General features: G+C 46.5%; 4 protein-coding genes across 9 annotated transcripts in view; 1 reads left to right on the forward strand and 3 right to left on the reverse strand.

Annotated features, from left to right (window-relative positions):
- KARS1 (lysyl-tRNA synthetase 1) lies at positions 1–8,093 on the reverse strand. Of its 2 annotated transcripts, none has more exons than XM_065028265.1 (14): positions 7,868–8,093; positions 6,973–7,123; positions 6,617–6,782; positions 6,126–6,219; positions 5,667–5,853; positions 5,414–5,539; positions 3,375–3,494; positions 2,974–3,136; positions 2,704–2,877; positions 1,914–1,999; positions 1,155–1,240; positions 746–872; positions 290–433; positions 1–117 (listed from the first exon to the last, which is right to left on the reverse strand). In XM_065028265.1, exons 1-14 carry the CDS (start codon positions 7,927–7,929, stop codon positions 31–33), a joined length of 1,773 nt encoding a protein of 590 aa, XP_064884337.1. In that variant the 5' UTR covers positions 7,930–8,093; the 3' UTR covers positions 1–30. The 2 variants fall into 2 exon arrangements, with proteins under 2 accessions (XP_064884337.1, XP_064884336.1); XM_065028264.1 differs by lacking the exon at positions 7,868–8,093 and adding an exon at positions 7,617–7,812.
- Positions 7,992–11,027, forward strand: TERF2IP (TERF2 interacting protein). 2 transcript variants are annotated; one of them, XM_065028317.1, is made up of 3 exons: positions 7,992–8,490; positions 8,611–8,687; positions 9,221–11,027. In XM_065028317.1, the coding sequence occupies exons 1-3, from the start codon at positions 7,992–7,994 to the stop codon at positions 9,662–9,664; spliced, it is 1,020 nt and encodes a 339-aa protein (XP_064884389.1). In that variant the 3' UTR covers positions 9,665–11,027. The 2 variants fall into 2 exon arrangements, with proteins under 2 accessions (XP_064884389.1, XP_021146372.2); XM_021290697.2 differs by having other exon boundaries at positions 7,992–8,687.
- The window catches only part of TAT (tyrosine aminotransferase), a 21,548-nt gene continuing 12,732 nt past the window's right edge, over positions 10,035–18,850 (reverse strand). The window contains exon 11 of the mRNA XM_065028277.1: positions 10,035–10,332. Within this exon, the coding sequence (XP_064884349.1) occupies positions 10,281–10,332 (52 nt within the window). The 3' untranslated portion in view covers positions 10,035–10,280. The remainder of the gene's footprint in view (positions 10,333–18,850) is intronic.
- Positions 12,846–18,850, reverse strand: part of LOC102092724 (carbohydrate sulfotransferase 4) — a 9,217-nt gene continuing 3,212 nt past the window's right edge. The window contains exons 1-2 of one of the 4 annotated variants that reach the window (XM_065028284.1): positions 17,159–17,286; positions 12,846–14,366 (exon numbers count right to left, since the gene is read on the reverse strand). In XM_065028284.1, coding sequence (XP_064884356.1) covers positions 13,220–14,353 — 1,134 coding nt within the window. In that variant the 5' untranslated portion in view covers positions 14,354–14,366; positions 17,159–17,286 and the 3' untranslated portion in view covers positions 12,846–13,219. Of the gene's footprint in view, positions 14,367–16,596; positions 16,848–17,158; positions 17,287–18,850 lie in introns of those variants that run through there. The other 3 variants (XM_021290783.2, XM_021290782.2, XM_013367767.3) reach the window with 3 other exon arrangements.

Here is an 18,850-nt window from a genome sequence, read left to right on the forward strand (position 1 = left end):
GCCGGTCAGAGTGTTTATTGCATGGCGCGGTCAGACCGAGGTGCCTTCGGGCGGAGCGCCGGGCTGCGCCTCCTTCTTGTTGTCCTCCGGCTTCATGGCGGGGAACAGGAGCACCTCCTGCGGACAGGGAGCGTGTCAGCAGGCCCCAGGGAGTGAGACCCCACGGGCACAACTGGCCAGAGCAGCCCCGGGCCCGTGACTTGTTCTAGAAGAGAGGGCCTGCTGCGCAGAACCCTGTCCCCTGCTCTTGACAGAGCCGGCAGTAGGCACTGCCATTTCTAAAATTTACCTTGATGTTACTGGAATCCGTCAGGAACATGGCAAAGCGATCGATCCCCATGCCCCAGCCGGCTGTAGGAGGAAGGCCATGCTCCAGCGCGGTACAGAAATTTTCATCAATAAACATGGCTTCATCATCACCTGCCGCTTTTGCCTAAAGAAGCAAATTAACAGTAAAAAGAGGGTTATACAGAGGTACATAGTATCACTCCTGCTAACCTCTACCAAAAAGGGGGAATTGACAGCTGCGTGAGAAACAGATGAAGGCATCGCTCTTAGAGAGCAAGATACCTTTAAAAGGAATTAAGTTTTAATGACAGGCTCTCACTTGAGTGAGAAGCACTCGCTCAAAGCAGCAGCAACCCTTTTCAGCAGCAGGGGCTAATGACAGATTTGGAATAGACATAGAAAATATTAGTTCCTTACATGCCTATATCATTGATTCACTATCAGCAAGACACCGTACCTTGGCCTGATCCTCAAAAAGCTGCCGCTGCAGGAAAGGATCATTAAGTTCCGTGTATGCATTGCACACTTCTTTCCTCATTACAAAGAGTTCAAAGCGTTCCGTTAGTCCCTGATGAGAGCGATGCCTATGAGACCACAAAACAACCACGCCTTACAATTAGCATCTCTACGGCAGCACAGAGCACATACGTTACTCCAGGAGTAACAGCTGCAGCACCAGCACCTCTTCCCTGAACAATGGAATTCACAGCTCGGGAACCAGCATCTGTCTTGGCTGGTGTCAGAATTCACAAACTGGCATACAACATCAAAATCTGTTTCCACATGTGATTATTTTTTTTTCCTTTTTTAAAAAAATAGGAGTAGAGGGTTTAAAAAAGTTACACAGCAGTGTCTCATGGTCTCACCATTTAGCTAGAGGACTCATGACCTGTGGGTGATCGCAGATGAACGCAGGGTTGATGCAAGTGACTTCCAGGAATTCACCAACTAACTGGGAAACAGAAAGCAAAACCATTACATAGAGTACACCACCGCTTTCCTAGCACTGCCCTCCCCAAACATCCTACTTCTGTCTGTTCACTACCGAGCAAAGTACCATAAAACTGAAAAGTTTCTCAATTAGTAATTCCTGATCATGGTAATATCTTCATTAACAGTGTGTTCTAGTTGGATTAAAAACTTACATAGCAAAACCTGTATAAAACAAACATAATTCAACTTGAACATTACAACAATGGCAAATAGGAAAAGCAGCAGAAAAACAGTTATCAGGCAATATTTTGAGTACTAATGAAAAGACAATACAGTTAATAGAAGAACTACATGGTAAGTCTACCAGTTTGGTAGGTACATACAAATGCACAGATCTCACAGACAAAACTGACATAAGATAAAGCCGACCTGCTCTAAGCACAAGAGACAGTTATCGAATTAAAATCCTCTAGCGCTTACATTAATCAGGAATTAGTAAACTACATTTTGGTGTAGACAACACAAAAAAAGACTTTGACACAGCAAGCTTTCTCGCTGTGATACAGAAATAGCTGAAGTGCGTTTCAGCTCGTTTCCTCAGGTACAGCTAAACTTTTGCTATAAAGAGACTTCCGTTGATACAGGTAGACCTTCAAAGACATTAGGATTATGCAAACAGCACCTTTACTTACTCTGTCAAGAAGCCTGGCTGTTGTCCTGGGAGGTGGACACTCAACATTTTTCTCTGTACAAAGGTCATCAAAGAATCTGCGAGTCTCTGAAATTGTTGTAGACAAAAATTAGAAAAGCCACCAAGGCAACCACTTTTATTTTTTCTTTCTGCATCCTTTAACATGCCTCGGAGTGATTTATAAGATCTTAATGGTATCCACTGTGGAAAACATGAGCAAAAATAGTGTTTGTTTTTATTCAGTTTACACTGCAATGTAAGTCACCTTATATTTGAGAAGCTTGATGACAGTTAGGCACAACCCCAAACGACTGCTGGACGTTATTATTTGGGGGAAGAGGGGAAGGTGGTAATCACCAAAAAGTGTATGAACTTGTTTCATTAAAGCTCTGGATTCCAGGAATAAAACAGCACACACACCCAAAATAATCATACTCCTAACTCATGATCACAGGCACGGAGAGTCAACTGCAGAAAAGACAGAAAAAACAAGACAGAAAAAGCTGGATCTCTTCAACAGATCAAGTACTCCACAGATAATGCCTCTTGAGCACACAGCGTCACATACACTAAACAAAGGAAGAGGTGAAAGAGTCAGATCCTGCCATCGACTGCAAGGCACGAAGGCTTCTTTCTGGAGTCTTGGGTGACACACAGACCAGAGCAAAGCAACCCCGTGTGCCAGCACCACCTCAGAAGAGCAGCTGACAGACTGCAGGCTCAGAACTCAGGAACGTTTGCCGTCTTTCTGTTAAAGAAGAATTACAGTACATTCACACTCGGCAGCTAACCTTCAGTATCAAAGTACTCAGCTGGTGGAAATTTCACTCCCAGGACCTTTTCCAGATCATACACCATGCTAATTCGCCGGAAGGGAGGGGTAAAATCTATCTCGTAGGCCTGTCCGTCTTGACCATCTGGATGATAAGTGATCTTGTAACCTCCGGTAATATGTTTCACCATCCCTACAAAAGGAATCTGAAGTTTAGAAAAGTATGCTGCATAATATGCAATTCTTCCAGAGATTCTTACTCTTTTTAAATTAATACTGCAGATGTCACCTGAAAGCAACTTCTCTGTAATTTCCATCAAGTCGTGGTAGTCTGCATAAGCCATATAGAATTCGCAAGTTGTGAACTCAGGGTTGTGAGTCAAATCAATTCCTTCATTCCGGAACTGACGCCCAATTTCATATACTCTGTCCAAGCCTCCAACCACCAACATCTAAACAAAAGGAAATTCCAGTAAACATACTTTTAAAAAGCAACTAAAGAGAGCTCAAACACAGACAACTGCAATGAAACCTTACAAATATTGTTCAAGATACATTCCATTTTTTCCAAGCCAATGAGTCCACCTTTCTCCAAGAATAATCCTTATTTTAGCTACATTTCTTTTTCTAGAATAAGATCACAAGAGTCTGGAGAATATAGGCTTAGCCATGAGGGGCTTGTATTTTTACCTTATGGTAGAGCTCTGGAGCAATTCTCATATATAAATTCATATCCAGTTCATTGTGGTATGTGATAAAAGGTTTTGCCACAGCTCCACCCGGAATTACATTCATCATAGGAGTTTCAACCTGTAAATAACAACAACAAAAATAATTTAACAGTGGCATAAGTATTCACAGGCTCCTATCTCAATGTCTTGTTTTCATCTCATCCTTTTTCCAAAGCAGAACTCTATAGATCAAACAAACCAACCAACCACAGCTACCTTTGATAAAAAAAACCCTCAGTATTTCATTTATTGACATTCCACTGTATGCAAACTATTCTGAACTAAAGATCACTTTCCCCATGCAGTCAGTAAAGACAAATAACTTCAACTATTTGTTGCCGTTAAGAGTCATTCGTATTTAGTATAAATGTGAACCTGCTGGGTTCACGTTACCAAAGCCAGGAAGCGGGCTGCGTCACTGTCACAAAACCATCTCTACGTTGCAGAAAATGAAGTTCAACAAGGCCAAGTCCAAGCTCCTGCAGCTGGGCTGGGGCACCCCCGGTGTCAGTACAGCCTGGGGAACGAAGGGGTTGGGAGCAGCCCTGCGGAGAACGGCTTGGGGCTGCTGGTGCAAGAATAATTGGAGGTGACCTGGCAAAGAGCGCCTGCAGGCCAAAAAGGCAACTGTGCCCTGGGCTGCAGCAGGTCCTGGAGGAGGTTCCCCCTCTGCTCCGCTCCGGTGAGGCCTCGTCGGGAGCGGCGCATCCAGCCCCGGTGTCCCCAGCACAGGAAAGAGGGGGACGTGCTGCAGCAGGTCCAGAGGAGCCACAGAAACCGTCAGGTGGCTGGAACGGCTCTGCTGGGAGGACAGGCCGGGACAGCTGGGGTGTTCAGCCTGGAGAAGGTTCCAGGATGACTTTCTTGCAGCCTTTCAATATGTAAAGGGGGCTTATAAGAAAGGCGCAGAGAAACTTTTTACCAAGGCCTGTAGTGACAGGACAAAGGGCAAAAGTTTTAAATTGAAAGAAGGAAGGTTTAGACCAGACCTAAAGAAGAAATATTTCACGATGAGTGTGGCGAGACACTGGAACAGGCTGCCCAGAGAAGCTGTGGATGCCCCATCCCTGGAGGTGACAATGACAATTCGGCTAATTTTTCTCAAAATTAACTATTATCTGTTCTTGGCATGACATACACTGTGCCATATGGAGTACTGGTATGACTGAGCACTGCTCAGACTGCACCCTATCGTATAGTAGGTTGACTTCTCTGCTTTTTATTTTATTCCCAACATTCTCACCAAGCCTAAGTAACTTGCTCCATTATTCCAATAACAAAACAAAACTTCATAAAAACTGAGAATGACTCTTACGGTCCTTTTCATTAAGTTATCAGAACAGTAAAATCTGTAAGTACTAGATTAAGAATTATTTGGGTTTGTTTTGGTTTGGTTTTTTTCCAAATACAAATCAAAGAAAGACATTTAAGCCACTACACATACAACAGAGATGACAAAGCTCAGGTTCGGATTCCCACTGCTCTCAAAAAACTCTCACTAGTTTTTGCAGATTCAGTTGGTAAATACTTGTAAATAAGCTACATTAAGTTCTAGTCATTTTGCTGATTGTAAAGCACAACCAAGAATGTGGACAAAGCAGAGAGCAGAGCTAGTATTATTTTCTCATATGCTACTCTGCAACAGATCTTACAATAAAACCAACTTTACTTACAGGAAGTAAAACCTGCATTTACATCCAGAGGCAAAACACCATTTCAAATATGCTATTTCCACCTTGATTTACTGAAATGTGGAAAGGACAGCAGTAGTTTGAAGTACTACCTGGAGAGAAATTTTCCAAGCAATAGTCTTAACTTTAAAAAGAGAAGAAAGGAATAGCTCCCATTACATTAAACTGATAAAACACACCATGCTGAGGTGATTATTTTCACTTCTGTAAGTATTTTTCAATACAAGCCTGAATATAAAGCATCCTTGGAGCTGAAAAGCTCTAAACATATTCAGTATGCAGAGAGAAACAAACATTGAAGTCTCACCTCAAGGAAGCCCAACTCATCCAGAAAGCTCCGAATATAGGTAATGATCTTTGCACGGGTTATAAATTTCTGCCTCACATAATCATTAAGAATTAAATCCAAGTATCTCTGACGATACCTAGTTTCCTGAAAAGAACAAATATCTTTAGAACCAGCTGGACAAAATGTGATGCCAAAAGAAAAAAATACCAAACCAAAACCTTTCTTTTGTTGACTGGTATCATGGGCAGATATAAAAGGTCATGACAAGTACCTTATCTTTGAGGCCAAAATGAAGATGAGGCAACATGTGCAGGCATGGAGACAACAGAGTTATTTCATAAGGAATAATACTCAGTTCCCCTTTCTTTGTTTTTCCAGGGTTCCCCTCTACACCAATAATGTCCCCACGACGCAGCTTGTTGTTAATTCGGAAATATTCTTCTTCAGATTTGTAGAGCCTGTAATTACAAAACCCAGGTAAGCAGTTTTGTTTAAAATTCAACATTCCAAACTGTCCCACAAGTCTCTCTCCAGACCAAATCCTTTAAAATGATGATTCTTCTAGCAGGAACGCCAACCACAACACCCTAAGCAAAACATTACCTGGCTGCCTAAGCCAAACCATAGACGAAAAGCCTAAGAAGATGAAGGAACAGAATGGCCAGATACAGATCTCTAGGTGCCAGACTGCAGTTCAGTTTAGAATGCTATGAGGAATACCTCTGCTTACCTGGAATTTGCCATGACCTGCAATTTAACTCCTTCACCGCGAAGATCATAGAAAATCAGCTTCCCTCCAGAGGCACGCTTTGCGTGGATTCGACCTAAATATCAAAGTATGCAGGACATCAGAAAAAAGAGTCCCTATCAGAGGATACGGGGCAAAAGCCACAGTATCATCACTTGGACAAAGAATCGTCAGCTCTGAACTTGATCACTAACTGCGAAAGAGAAGCAGTTAAGTCTCAAAATTAATACCAGTGCACAAAAAAAAAACATTGGAGTTTGGGGTCCTGGAATTTTTTATCGCAATTTGATCTTGTAGTTATAAGGGATGTGGCACAGGTCCACTCAGTCTGAATAAACACTGCTACAGACTTCATGACCGAGTAACAGGAGATCAACGAAATTTGAAAACAGACCACCCCACCACTGAAAGCAGCTAAGATTTGGTTTAGCAAAGCAAGACACTATATTTCCGTATCCCAGATATGTCTTTACCTGCTACTCTCACTGTAACATCTGTCAGGTGATCTCCTGGCTGCAGGTGACTATAGTTCTCTATAAAATCTGAGAGAGACAAGTCGACATGGAACTTGTGGGGATAGGGGTGTTCACTGGTGCTCTTCAGCTGCTGGATTGCATTGCTGCGGATCTTGAAGTATTGCTGTCACCAGAAACAATAAAATACAAACGATTTTGTTAGAAAGTGAAAGTATTTTACGGGCTGTAAAATAAAACACAGCTGCCCTTATGTAGGAATACATAAGTCTCCCCTCTTTAGCCATTTAGTTCCCCTTGAATAAAAAAAATAATTTATTCTCAGAGCAATAATAAGCATGAAGCCAGATGCTCACATTTGGATCCAAGCTTTCCTCATCAGCACCAATGTTATTCTCAGAGTCAGAAGTCAAGGCAGGCTTGTTTGAATGTTTTTCACTTTGCTCTTTCTGCTTTGCCTCTTTTTCAGCTGTTTTTCTCTCAGCTTTTAAGCGCCTCTTCAGCTCACTGCAAAAGAGAAGGCAACCAGATGCAGCAGCTGTTTTGATACTTCTACAGGGAAACACGACAGGATTCTGCCACAAGCTTACTGTACAAGTAACCCTGTCACTTCTCTTACCCAGCCCAAAAGCTAATGAAATACTTAGGCAGGTCTAAGCATTTTCTTCTTTGAACTCTTAGTTTATCTCCTATGAGATAGAAATTCTCGGAGAAAGTTAAAACTGAATTAAACACTACATAAACAGACGTTGAGTATGAGCGCCTACGTGCCCAGGGACGTTCCAGGGGCCGTTTAATACACACGCGCCAAGCAGCCCCACGTAGCACATAATGACACAAGGCAAACTGCACTGAAAACCGCCCGGCGCTGCCTGGGGTCCCCGGAGCCGCCTCGGCGGCCCGGCCCGGCCCGGCCCGGCGCGGCGCGGCATTTCCCGCGGCTCCCGACCCGGCCGGGACTGTACGAGCGGCGGGCGCGGCCAGAGCGCGAAGCACCGACCTGCGTTGGTCATGGAGCGCCTGGCGCCATGGCAGCGCGGGCGCGGCCCGGCAGACCCCGCCAAGGAGCCGCGCGGCAGCGCTCAGCATGGCGCGCGGCGGCGGTCACCGGGCGGACACACGCGGCGCGTCGGCCGGACACCGGCTGGGCTGGGCTGGGCTGGGCTCCGCTCCGCTTCGCCTGGCCTGGCCTGGCCTGGCCTGGCCTCCCCAGCCCGGCGCGGCTCCACCTGCCCGCGCACCCTCCCTCACTTTTTGCTGAGGCGCGACTCGGTCTCCGCCGCCTCGCCGGCACGCTCTGCCGCGGCCTCCATCTTCTCGGCTCCAGGTCCAGCCGCCCTTCCGGCGCGTCCGCGCCTGCGCGCCCGGCGCGGCGATGGCGGGACAGGGGGACGCGGCGATGGCGCGGTCGCGGTCGCTGTTCCTGTGGGACGACGGGAGCCCGATGCGGTTCTACGTGCGGCCCGGGCTGGCCAAGCTGCGCCTGGCGCCGCTGGTGCTGGCGGGCGGCGGGCGGCTGTGCCGCGTGCAGGAGCCGGGAGCCGTGCTCCTGGCGCAGCCCGGCGAGGCGGCGCCCGGCGGGGCCGTCTCCACCGAGTACGTGACGGAGTGCGTAGAGCGCAACCAGCGGCTGCCGCTGGAGCCCTTCCGGCTGCCCGCCGCGCCGCCCGCCTCGGCCGCCGGCTCCCCGCGGGGCCGCCTCGTCTTCACGGAGGCGGAGGACGCGGCGCTGCTGCGCGCGGTGCGGGGGCGGGGCGCGGCCAGGGCCGGCGGCCGGGCGCTGTGGCAGGAGCTGGAGCGGGCCGCGCTGACGCGGCACAGCTGGCAGGCCATGCGGGACCGCTACCTGCGGCGTCTGCGGCCGCTGCTGCGGGGTGAGCCGAGGGCGGCGCGGCTGAGGGGCGGCAGGGCTGCGGGGAGGGCGCCGGGGCCGGCGCCGGGCGCGGGGCCGGGCGCCGGGGCGGTCCGCAGCCGATGCCCGCCTGTTCCCGCAGAGCCGCCGCAGCCGGAGGAGCCCGCGCAGAGCACGGTGCTGTTCGAGGCGCTGAACCGGGAGTTCGAGAGCATGGAGGTGAGTGTCGGGGACCCTGCTCGGGATGAGGCCTCCCTGCTTGTCACAAAACGGCACGATAATCAGTCAGATTATCTTCTTCAGTGACTTTACACCATGACATCCCTGTGTTATGGCCGGGTGGGAGCTTCATGTAAGTCATGAGTTACATGTTTTACAACAAATGGTGTTTGATTTCCTGCCCAATTTGCTTGAGGAACTTAATGTGACAGCATCGTCCCATTGAAAGCTGTATTGGCCAATGGAAGTCATCCCATCAACTCATGCATAAAATGTGCCTGCAGTTGCATTAACATTTACTTTTTATACCTAGTTCGTTCAGATTCTCCCTTGTACTTTATGCCTCTCCGTGATATCGTACATCCTCATTAACACATACAGCTTCACTTCAGTTACTGAATTTTACTGTGTCTACTAAATTCCGAGGGTTTTGTGTACTGTAGTCTCACAGTGGAAGGTGGTTGGGTAGCAGTAATAAAAGAAGCTTGCCAAAAAATACTGTGTCTAATTGATGACTCTTCTTTTACTTCTAGTCGGGAAGCGACGCTTCATACATTTCAGAAGAACTTTCTACGCAAGATGGAGATGAAAAGTCCCCAGGAGAAGCAGCCTCTGTTTTGAAAACTGGACAAGAGGACTCTGCTCTCCCTGACACTCAGTTACAAAGGGAAGAAAGACCAACAAGCACTTGCTCTTCTTCTGATGTGGTGGAAGAAGTAGTGAAAACAATGCAGCACTTCATGGAAAAGTTCAGCATGGACCTGTCCACTGTTACACAGGCCTTTCTGAAAAATACTGGTGAAGTGGAAACTACGTCATATTTTCTGCAGACAGGGCAGCGCTTGGATGGGTACCCTATATGGAACAGAGAGGATGATTTGGGATTGCAAAAAGATGATGAATGTGTCAGAAGTAAATTGATAGCAAAATTTGGAGCTGAAAATGTAGCAAAGCGGGTAGCATTTAGGAAAAGTTAGCAAAGCAGAGGGTAATGATTGATCTAGGACTGTGGCAAGAATTTTAAATAAAGTCATTTCAGAAATGCAAATGTGATAGAAAACGATGCAACAATCTCAAGTTTCAGAAATGCTTTAAAATATTTTTTCTATGAAAGGCCTGTATTTGATATTTTTTTGTAATATTGAGTACACTAAACATTTACAAGTAGAAAATGTTGAAGAGAAGGGTTCTATACAATACTAAGTTTGCACTGAAGATTTGCTTTAAAGTGCAAAGTGTATATCTACAATATAAACCAGCGGACAGTCCTACCTGTATGTTGCTGCGTGCAAAGGATTTTGAATAGGGTTGGCACCAAAATCCAACTGAATCATATTAAATGCTGTAACTTGTAATGCATTATTAGTGCACAGTAGCAGCCTGCTCTCTGTCATACATCATACTTCAAACTGTTGAGGATGATCATTTAATAAGGTGGTCCGCCAGGTGTCATTACCTTTTTTGTGGTTGTTAATAAACCTTGAATAGCAGCAGACATTCCGAGGGGATAACAGTGAGAATGTAACAGTCGTGCCAGAAGATGAAGCACTTAGACATCTCAGCATTTATTTATGAGACCAAGAGTGGCCATGTCTACTGGGAGTGGCCAAAAAGGGTCACTGTGACATTGTAATACTCGATCTCATGTCACAAAGATCTGTAAGTTAAAAGCTCAGGCCTGTAGAGTCATCTCACCCACCACATGTTCTCCTGTGCTAATACTGCGGGGTTTGTTTAGGGTTGCTTCCCATCTTGCTTCCCGATTTCAAAAACAGTATCTGCCCCAGCTCGCATGTCTACAGAGGGAAGAGTCCCAGCCTCAGTCCACACAAATGACACTTGCACCAGACCATATAGTCTGGCTGGGAAAAGCAGACTGGCTTTGAGGGCTACATGCAGTAGTTCAAGTAGGAGATAAAAGAAAGAGTGCTCAGAGCTTATTTAGGTATCTGCCACCCAAGTCATGTCTGAGAGAACACCATTGCTAGTGTGCAGTCACAATCTGAAAAACTCCATCTTTCAGGCTGAAATCAGTAGTCATTGTCACTGTCTTTAATATTATTTGAAGTCAGTCCTGTAAATCTAGAATTCATTATTTCAATGAAAGTTTGAATTTTTTTATTAATTATATTTTGGGATTTTTGCTTATTGCTCTGTGGCATTAAAAAAAAAAAAGGTGACATAGGAAATTGCCGATGTTAAGCCAAGTTTAAATTCTATTGAAAGTCAATGATAACTTGATATAGTGAGACTGCTACTTTAGAAAAGTGCTGTCCTGAAACACCAGCTGATTATCTGGGGAGTTAACTGATGTAACCAAATAAATGCCAAAACTCTCAACTATGCTGTGTTTCACTGGACAGGTCATTCCTGCTGAAAAGATGGGAATTATCGGGTACATTCGCGCTGCTCACACTGGTTACTTGAGACTTCTGTGGAAGACCAGAGAAGCACTTAACGAGAGAGCACAAGACAACATGGTAAATAAAGTAGTAGGATTTTTTTTGAAATTAGAAACTTTACCAGTTGGATTTGAAACCCAAGGACTGCTGATGACCAGGTTCATGAGCAGGACACCCAACACCTGCAGCCAGAAATTCCCGTTCATGCTTGAGTGGTGTACGTGCCGCAGCAGCACCAGCACCTCACAATTCAGTGTCTTCTTGTTTAACCAAACCTGCTCTAGAATTCAAAGTGAGAGGCAAAATACATTAAATGTCTGCAATATAAAAAGATCAGGTATTTTTATCATTCTAAGTGACACTTTAAGAGTGAGTTTGTCTTTTTCAGGGCGATTAGTCAGACATGCAGTGCAAACTTCTGAATCTGCATGCAGTGCTTTTACCTTTGCAGAACCACGCAAGTACATTTGTAACACTGAGAACCTTTCCACATGCATTTGTTTCACACAGTACACGTAGGCACTACGACACAAAGAGCACAGCTTACCCAAGGTTATCCTCTTTGGTCTGTCCTGAACTGAACGACACTGCTGTCCACAATCCTGCTTGTGCAGGCACATGGTTCTATGTCTCCTCAGTCCACTTTTCCATTAACAGGACCTGGAGATGTCACTGTATCATACACTTGTGCTTCTGGGCATTCTGGCTCTGCCTTCTCCAACAACAAAAATACTTGTTTTCTCTACTCTTGTCTTACCAAAGACATAGTTACATTCCTTCCAATATGCTGGAGACAGTTTGGCTTCTCATATTCATAGCAGGAACGCCCTTTCCACAGCTTTGCCTGGAGCAGCAGTATTTGTAAACCTGGAAGGAGGTGGCAGCATACATGCCAGAGCTTTGAGTTCAAGACAATTCCAGAGGCAGAAATACCGGGTCTGCAAACACGTATCTGGAATTTGGGTATTTCCCATTTGCTTTTCAAGTTAGGCAGCAGTCATTGAAACCTATGAATTGTAGCCTTTCATAACTGAAGTTACCAGTGAAGAACCGATTGCATGCATCAGGCTGAAAAGCAATGGACAGGAATACCAGAGTCATTTTTTAAATGTCCCTTTGATTGGTGACTTCTCCATCTTACACTTCTTTGGTATAAAAGCAGAGTTTACTCCTCTCTGCTTCTTGAGTCTGCTGCCATTAACCTATCTTCCTGGTTCCAGTACTTACACCAATGCAATCTGTGTCCTTACCTTGTCTTTACAGTCTCAACCTTAACACGAATTCTTCTCAGTAACACATGTGGACTGTGAGAACTCCCAGGAGAACAACTATTCTTGTTTTGGAAACCCAGAAGACAGAATTATTTCAGCTGAAAAATAAATTAACTCACATAGTCCCAGAAACGGATCCCCATATGCAAACCTAGGAGCTTTTATTTTCAACAATAGCTGTTTTTATTGTTTTTCCATTTTATAGTAAACAAACACAAACATTTTGCCAACATTGCCACCAAGGCCGGATGCCCAGGCACAAGAATGGATAAAAAAACCAAACCAAACCAAAAAAAAACAAACCCCCTGGGCTTGAAAACTCAACCATTTCAAAAAAAGGATCTTTCCAGAAACAAATGTCTGGTCATCCTTGCACTTCTGGCAATTACATATCCTGGTCAGCGCAATAAATGATGTTCTCTTTATTCAGCTTCCATTTATATCTCCTCCTCTTTGCAGTGCGATTGCTCCATGTAGTTCCACTAGTATTTGGCTGTGGTCTGTGAGGGGTTTGAGCTCTGCTGTCTGGTCCCTCTCCTTCAGCATTCTCTTTGCTCCACCCTATACATACTTCCTCTTTTGCGTAAATCAGGGACTTAATTTGGAAAACAGGTTTGTGTTTCTTCCACCTCCATTGCGGCAAAGCTTCCAGGGGCCTTGGAGGGTGACCCTCTGCCGCTGAGAAAGCTCTTATGAGTCAGGGTTCCTGTGTCACTTGTCCTTGAACAGCACATCCGTGTGCACACTCTTACACACATGTGCATGCACCTCCACCCTCCTTTGCTTTAGTAAACAGTTCTCCACTTGGCAGCCTTCAGAGAGTAGGTGCAGACAGCAGCTTTTCTGCCTTCAGAATTCGTTACTCAGAGGAGTTCCGGGCAAACAAAAGATCCAGCGACATATTTTTTTGCTCTTTTTCAGACTGAACAAGCCTGTAGCCCAGCAAGTCCATCGCATCCTTGCACAGATTTTGCACTTTCTCTATTTTCTGGAAGGGAAGGGCCTTCCTCCAGGCCTGGGATACTCTCAGCGCATCTCTGGACCCAATATCAAAGGCTTTTGCTCCCTGTCCCTTCCCATGGGTGATGTTGTGCACCCACTTCTGAAGTTCAGGTGTGAAATGGAGTTCTGCAAACCTGTACATCTGAGCAACCTTTGCTAGGGGGTCTCTGACTATGTCTTCATAGCGAACCAGCAGGTAGCGATCTTTCAGGAAGCTGGGAGTGGCTTGGCTGCCTGCATTGTAAATCTCAGCGTGGCTTTTGCAGATCACTTCCATTGTGTTGTAGGGTCCCATTTCTCCCTGGGTCCCCTGGGACCCCACAACAATGTCACTGTCACGTTTCAGGTTTGCCACTGTATTCTCTCGGGACCTGAACACAGCTCGAGGATCACGGACCAAGTGGATGATTTTGAGGTTCAGGGATGGATCAGTGAGAAGAGGGTAGAGAACTTTCAGGTCAAAGAACCGAACCTCCTTGATGACAACATGGCTGTAGGTTTTACAGGCTTCCTCCACCTTGCTGAATGGGTACTCGCCACAGATTATTCTGCAGTTGTCTGCAGTGATTATGTCACTGCGACTGAACAAGTCACAGGCTGGGGGGGAGCACAATGCTCGGCTTGACTCCCACTGAAATAAATCAGACTTTTTCTTCTGGCTAGACATGTAAGCATCAAACACAGACATGTCACACAGAAACACTGACCGGACTAGGTCCCGCACCGCCATGCGTAAGACTTTGGCACTGTTCTGGTACATCTTAACCCACACGTGCCACGCAGGCTCCATCAGGTAGAAGACACTGGGGTGCTGGCTGAAGATTTGTCCAGTGAAGGAAGATCCTGACCGCCAGGAGGAGAGAATGAGGATGTGGACCGGAGAGGGTTTTTCTTCCTTGGGGGCATTGTTGCTGCACGGTAGAAAGTAGATCAGAAGGAAGGACATAACCACCAGGATCAGAAGCACCTGCACCCTTCTAGACTTCACCATGGTTGCAAGGGACCTGCAGAGACAGGGGAAGTTCAGCATCACAGCACCATGAAGAAAGCAGGATGTGGTGAATCAGGCTCCTGCCTTTCCCCCCCGCACACTCAGGGTTTTGAAAAGCTGCCTCACTACTGGTGATATTGTGACAACCACAGCACAAGGTGTCTTTGCAAAGGACATAAATACCGCAGGGCTGAAAGTTTTCTGGGACAAAAGCACTGTTTGTCAGTAAGCCATTCTAACGTAGTCCTAGAAGATCACTCAAAAGCTTGTCTGCACTTTTATCAAAGTTTTAAGAGTTAGTTCAGTGTATTGAAATAAGTCAGTGCACACAAACGTGTACTCAGTGTACACAATCCCTGCAGACATTAATCTGGCAATTTTTGTGGAGGAAAGGTGGAACGAGTTTTGTGGATAATTCAACAGTACCACATCATTACTTTTAAGCTTCTGTTCTGACCACTGTTTACAATTATTTTTATGCCAGAATGCTGTAAAAATACAATGTAGGTTTCCGTTTCTTTGCTTATATTCTTTTTGGAATTTCAGGTAACATTTTTTGTCATTCCAGGCAAAAACTCAAACACAAAAGAAAGCTATTTGGCACTGTAATTAATCCAAGAACAGCATTATCTCCTTCACCATCAGAACATCAGAGGCAATTTTGCTAGAAAGGCCCATGAGGGTTTACCTTCTCCATCTTTGGGGAGGCAGGCTTAACTAAAACTAACCCCTTTCTTAGCTTAATTCTCTTTTAAAGACTGTCTCCTGCTACCCCTCCCTCCAACTACACTCATCATGTAGGCCTATTATGAGAAGAGGTACAACACGTGTTAGTCCGGCTCAAAGGTCTGCCCAAAGCCTGCTCACTGTTTCTCACTCTAAACCTCTATTGTGCCTGTTGAGGATGACTTCACTATTGGAAACTGTCCATTGTGCTGCTTGAGGACAATTCATAGCCTGAGCACCAGCAGGCACAGAAATCTGACTGTTGCCCTGACCAGTCTGCCCCACAGGGAGGGGAGGACTGAAATCAGTTGTGTGTGTTTGGTGAGGTGGAACAGAGAGGCAGCAGAGGTAGAGGTTCCATCAGACATTTCCTAATATGAAATAAACACTAATTACATAACCTTATTTTTCACCACTGTATCTCTCGATCATGGCAGCTGGGATAAGGTCTTACGCTTAACCATATTTTCCCTACTTCAAACATCAAGAATCACAAGTGATTCTCATTTCATATAGCAAAAGAGAAATATAAGCCCTCGCAGAGCTGCAGAGTAGAGATCAGCCCAGAATGACTGAGGCAAACTCAGCTGCAGAACAAAAAAAGGTACAGGGTTACTGTCTGCTGGCACGGAGATGAGCCAGGATTTGACGGAGAGCAGAACGAACAGGGACAAGCTCAAGGCGCTGAGGATGAAGAACAGAAACTACTGGAAAATACGATGGTCCAGTGCCACCACATTAGAGTCTCCCACAGCACACCTGCAAGAATGCAAAGATTGGGATCTGCCTGCCTGAGCAGCTAGAGTCTCCAAAAACATGAGCAGAGTTTTAAGCTTTTCCAGGAACACACAGAGGTCTTAGAAAAACTTGATCCTGGCAAAGAAAGAGCTTTACAGAAAGCAGTAAGCATCCCCAGGGAGACATACCCACCTAACACGTGCTGAGCATGGGTAGGATGTCCCCAGGTACAGGGCTGTTGAACCTACATGTGTCTGAGGAGCGGGGGACAGTACAGCCCAAAATACCTCATGCTACGCAGGCTGAGTGCTCTGCGAGGCCGGGGGAGCTCTCCAGAGCTGTAAAGATCTCACTGCTGTGGTGGCAGAAGTGTAGCAAAGAGGATCTGATGCCACAGAAGCATCAGACACTGGTCTTCCATGGCACTGATGGCTGCTCATAGTTTTATCAAACCCTTTTTCAATTTGGCTTGATCAGCTTCTGCAGAATTAGAAGCAGCATCTGCCCGTTCAGAGAACAGATGGGATGATTGCGATTAGCAGAAAGTGCAGAGAAGGAGCACTGAGAAGACAGTCTGGAGAATTAGGACCTACCATCTAAGCCAGACCAACAGCTTCTGCCTGCAGAAGGAATTGTGTAGCAATTACCTGACATCCAAATGTTTACAGTATTTTCCAAAAATTATCTCCCAGTTCAGGCTCCTGAGCACAAGCAGTGAATACAGTTCTGGGCTCCAGAGCATCCACACCAGACAACAAGAAATGGTTGAAAAATCTCACCTTAACAAGGTCTCTTGAAGCACCACCAGACCTGATTCAAGCAAAGCTGCCCTCACACGTGTACGCTGCTGTGTTGTACTGGGCTGCTGCTCCTCTGGGCAGCCACACAGATAGCTGTGCATTCACACATTGGCACTCCACCCTCTCACATACAGATATACTCTGCTCTTACCTATACCTGTGCCTGCCCCCTCCTGTCCCCTTCATTTGTGTATGTCCAGGCTCTAAGATTGACTATTCTGCAGTGCCCGCCTACTTTGACCAGCCTTAAACTAGAAAACCCCACCCTGCACTAAGCAGCAAAGCAGAGGAATGGCAGTTTCTTGCAGCGGCACAAATGACCAAACACTGCTAGTAAAGGCGCTGGGCCAGGAAGTTCATGAAGGAGACTTTGAGTTGCTTTCATTATAAGTCCCATTGCAAGCTCCCACAGAGATTGCTCTCCATAAAAGGATGAACAGGGATGACTATGGAGTGTCCAGGCAAAGGACAAACAGGAACCCTTGCTGCAAGGAGAACACCTTGCCCACCAGGAGTGCAGAGATGGCGCATATTCACCTACCATTGCTCCGGCTGCTTGCTGTGTTACAAGCGGATGCAGATTCTCATTAAGTCTTTTTGACTCTTTTCTGTATCTGCCTTCCTTGAGTTAAACATTTAGGGGCTGGGAAAGAAAACTGTATGAAAGGAGAAGCTGTAAAAGGAGCAGCCGGACTTGGCCTATTAATGATTCACAAGGGTGCTGGAGCTCAATGGGGCTGTGCCAGGTAAGGCAGTGAAGCAGGGCAGCACTGGGCTCTAAAAAGAAGCACAGTGTTCTGCAGCTGTGCAGAGACAATCGCTTTGGGTCATTCCTATTCCAGGTCTCATCGTGTCTGTCACACCAGCTGGAGAGGTGTAGACCTTCCCTGTCCCCAAGGATCAAACTGAGATGCTCTGAGGCCAAGTGGAGCACAGGAGAGAGCAGAAGCAAAAAATCTGGGCAAGGCTGGTCCTTCCAGCAGGAGGGACAACCTGAATGGGCAGGTCATGTTCCCCTTCACTTGTTGCATTGCAAACAGAGGGTCAAGCCCTGGTAACCCTGGGCTGGGAAACAAGGTGAGAAGCTGGCAGTGGTCCCAGCAGGGCCCTGCAAAGAGAACCATGCAATGTTCTGTGCAACCTGGATTTCAGCTATGTGTTCCTCTGCCTTGCACGGATGCCCTTTGCAGGAAGGATTTACCTGTATGTCATTAAGTGTTACAAAGCTAATTTGTAAAGGTCATACCACTTGAGTGGCTCTCTTCTTGAAGCCAACAGATGCATGAACAGAAATGTATCAAAACCACAGTCCTACCTGTATGCACCTTGCGCAAGACATGCTGGTCCTTTGGCACCAGCTTCATGACGGCACTGAGCACTGCTGTACAGTCCTCTAGTCACAGGCCTGAGCAGATTTTTTTCAGTTGCACAGTTCCCAAGTTCCGAGCTTTCCAGAAGGCAGCCTCTGTGGCATGGGTAGTTGCACTGGGAGGAGAATGTACCCTTCTTTAGAGACGAGGCTTGGCAGGGCACTCTGTATTTCCTGGGACATGCCCATTGTGGAAAGTGAAGGAAGAATCCTCTGCCTCCTGAACAATGGGCCTCATTCTCCCTGTATGTCTGACTCATCAGCTTTATGAAGCATATGGCAGTCAGCGTTTGCTTCATGTACATCAGCCACATATCACCCGGCCTCGAACACCTTGCTTCCACCTCACACGATGGCTGATCACGTTTCTGCTTTCTACCCTCCTTCCACGATTAAAAGTCTTTTCTGGGGGCCTGGGGACTAGTGAGCCCTGTGAACTGCCCACGCAGCCAGACTTTCCATTTCTCATGCCCTGCAGAAGCAAGCAATGTATGCTGTGCTCCTCAGCACACATACGCAGAGCATACCTGCCCCAGCACAGCATCAGGACCAACGTCAGAGAAATGTACTAGAGGTGGCTCCTCAGCGCTGGTGCTAGAGAAGACACCTTCCCCGAGGGAGAGTCTGACATTCTGATTAGAGAAACAGGCAAGCCTAGAGCAGTGGAACCTGCTCAGCGGAAAGGATTGACCAGCCCCTTGCCCCCTCTTCTGCTGTCACCTACAACAGAGGCCCACGGAAGAGAACAAGAGGGACATTTTCCTCCCTAGGTGCTCTCCTTGCCTGCAGCGGGCTCTGCAGTACATGATTCACCTCTCTGAATGTAGGCGTCCAAAATAAGCTAGTGAGCGATGCTTTAGAAGT

Source organism: Columba livia, chromosome 13 (assembly GCF_036013475.1).
Source record: "Columba livia isolate bColLiv1 breed racing homer chromosome 13, bColLiv1.pat.W.v2, whole genome shotgun sequence".
Lineage (NCBI taxonomy): Eukaryota > Metazoa > Chordata > Aves > Columbiformes > Columbidae > Columba > Columba livia.

Excerpts from the sequence above, each read along its gene's own strand:
- KARS1 (XM_065028264.1), bottom strand. The coding sequence starts at position 7,705 with ATGCTGAGCGCTGCCGCGCGGCTCCTTGGCGGGGTCTGCCGGGCCGCG. Across the intron at positions 5,540-5,666 it reads ATTTTGGCCTCAAAGATAAG|GAAACTAGGTATCGTCAGAG; the intron begins GTACTTGTCATG and ends TGTTCTTTTCAG. Across the intron at positions 3,137-3,374 it reads CTCCAGAGCTCTACCATAAG|ATGTTGGTGGTTGGAGGCTT; the intron begins GTAAAAATACAA and ends CCTTTTGTTTAG.
- TERF2IP (XM_021290697.2), top strand. The coding sequence starts at position 7,992 with ATGGCGGGACAGGGGGACGCGGCGATGGCGCGGTCGCGGTCGCTGTTC. Across the intron at positions 8,688-9,220 it reads GGGAGTTCGAGAGCATGGAG|TCGGGAAGCGACGCTTCATA; the intron begins GTGAGTGTCGGG and ends TTTTACTTCTAG.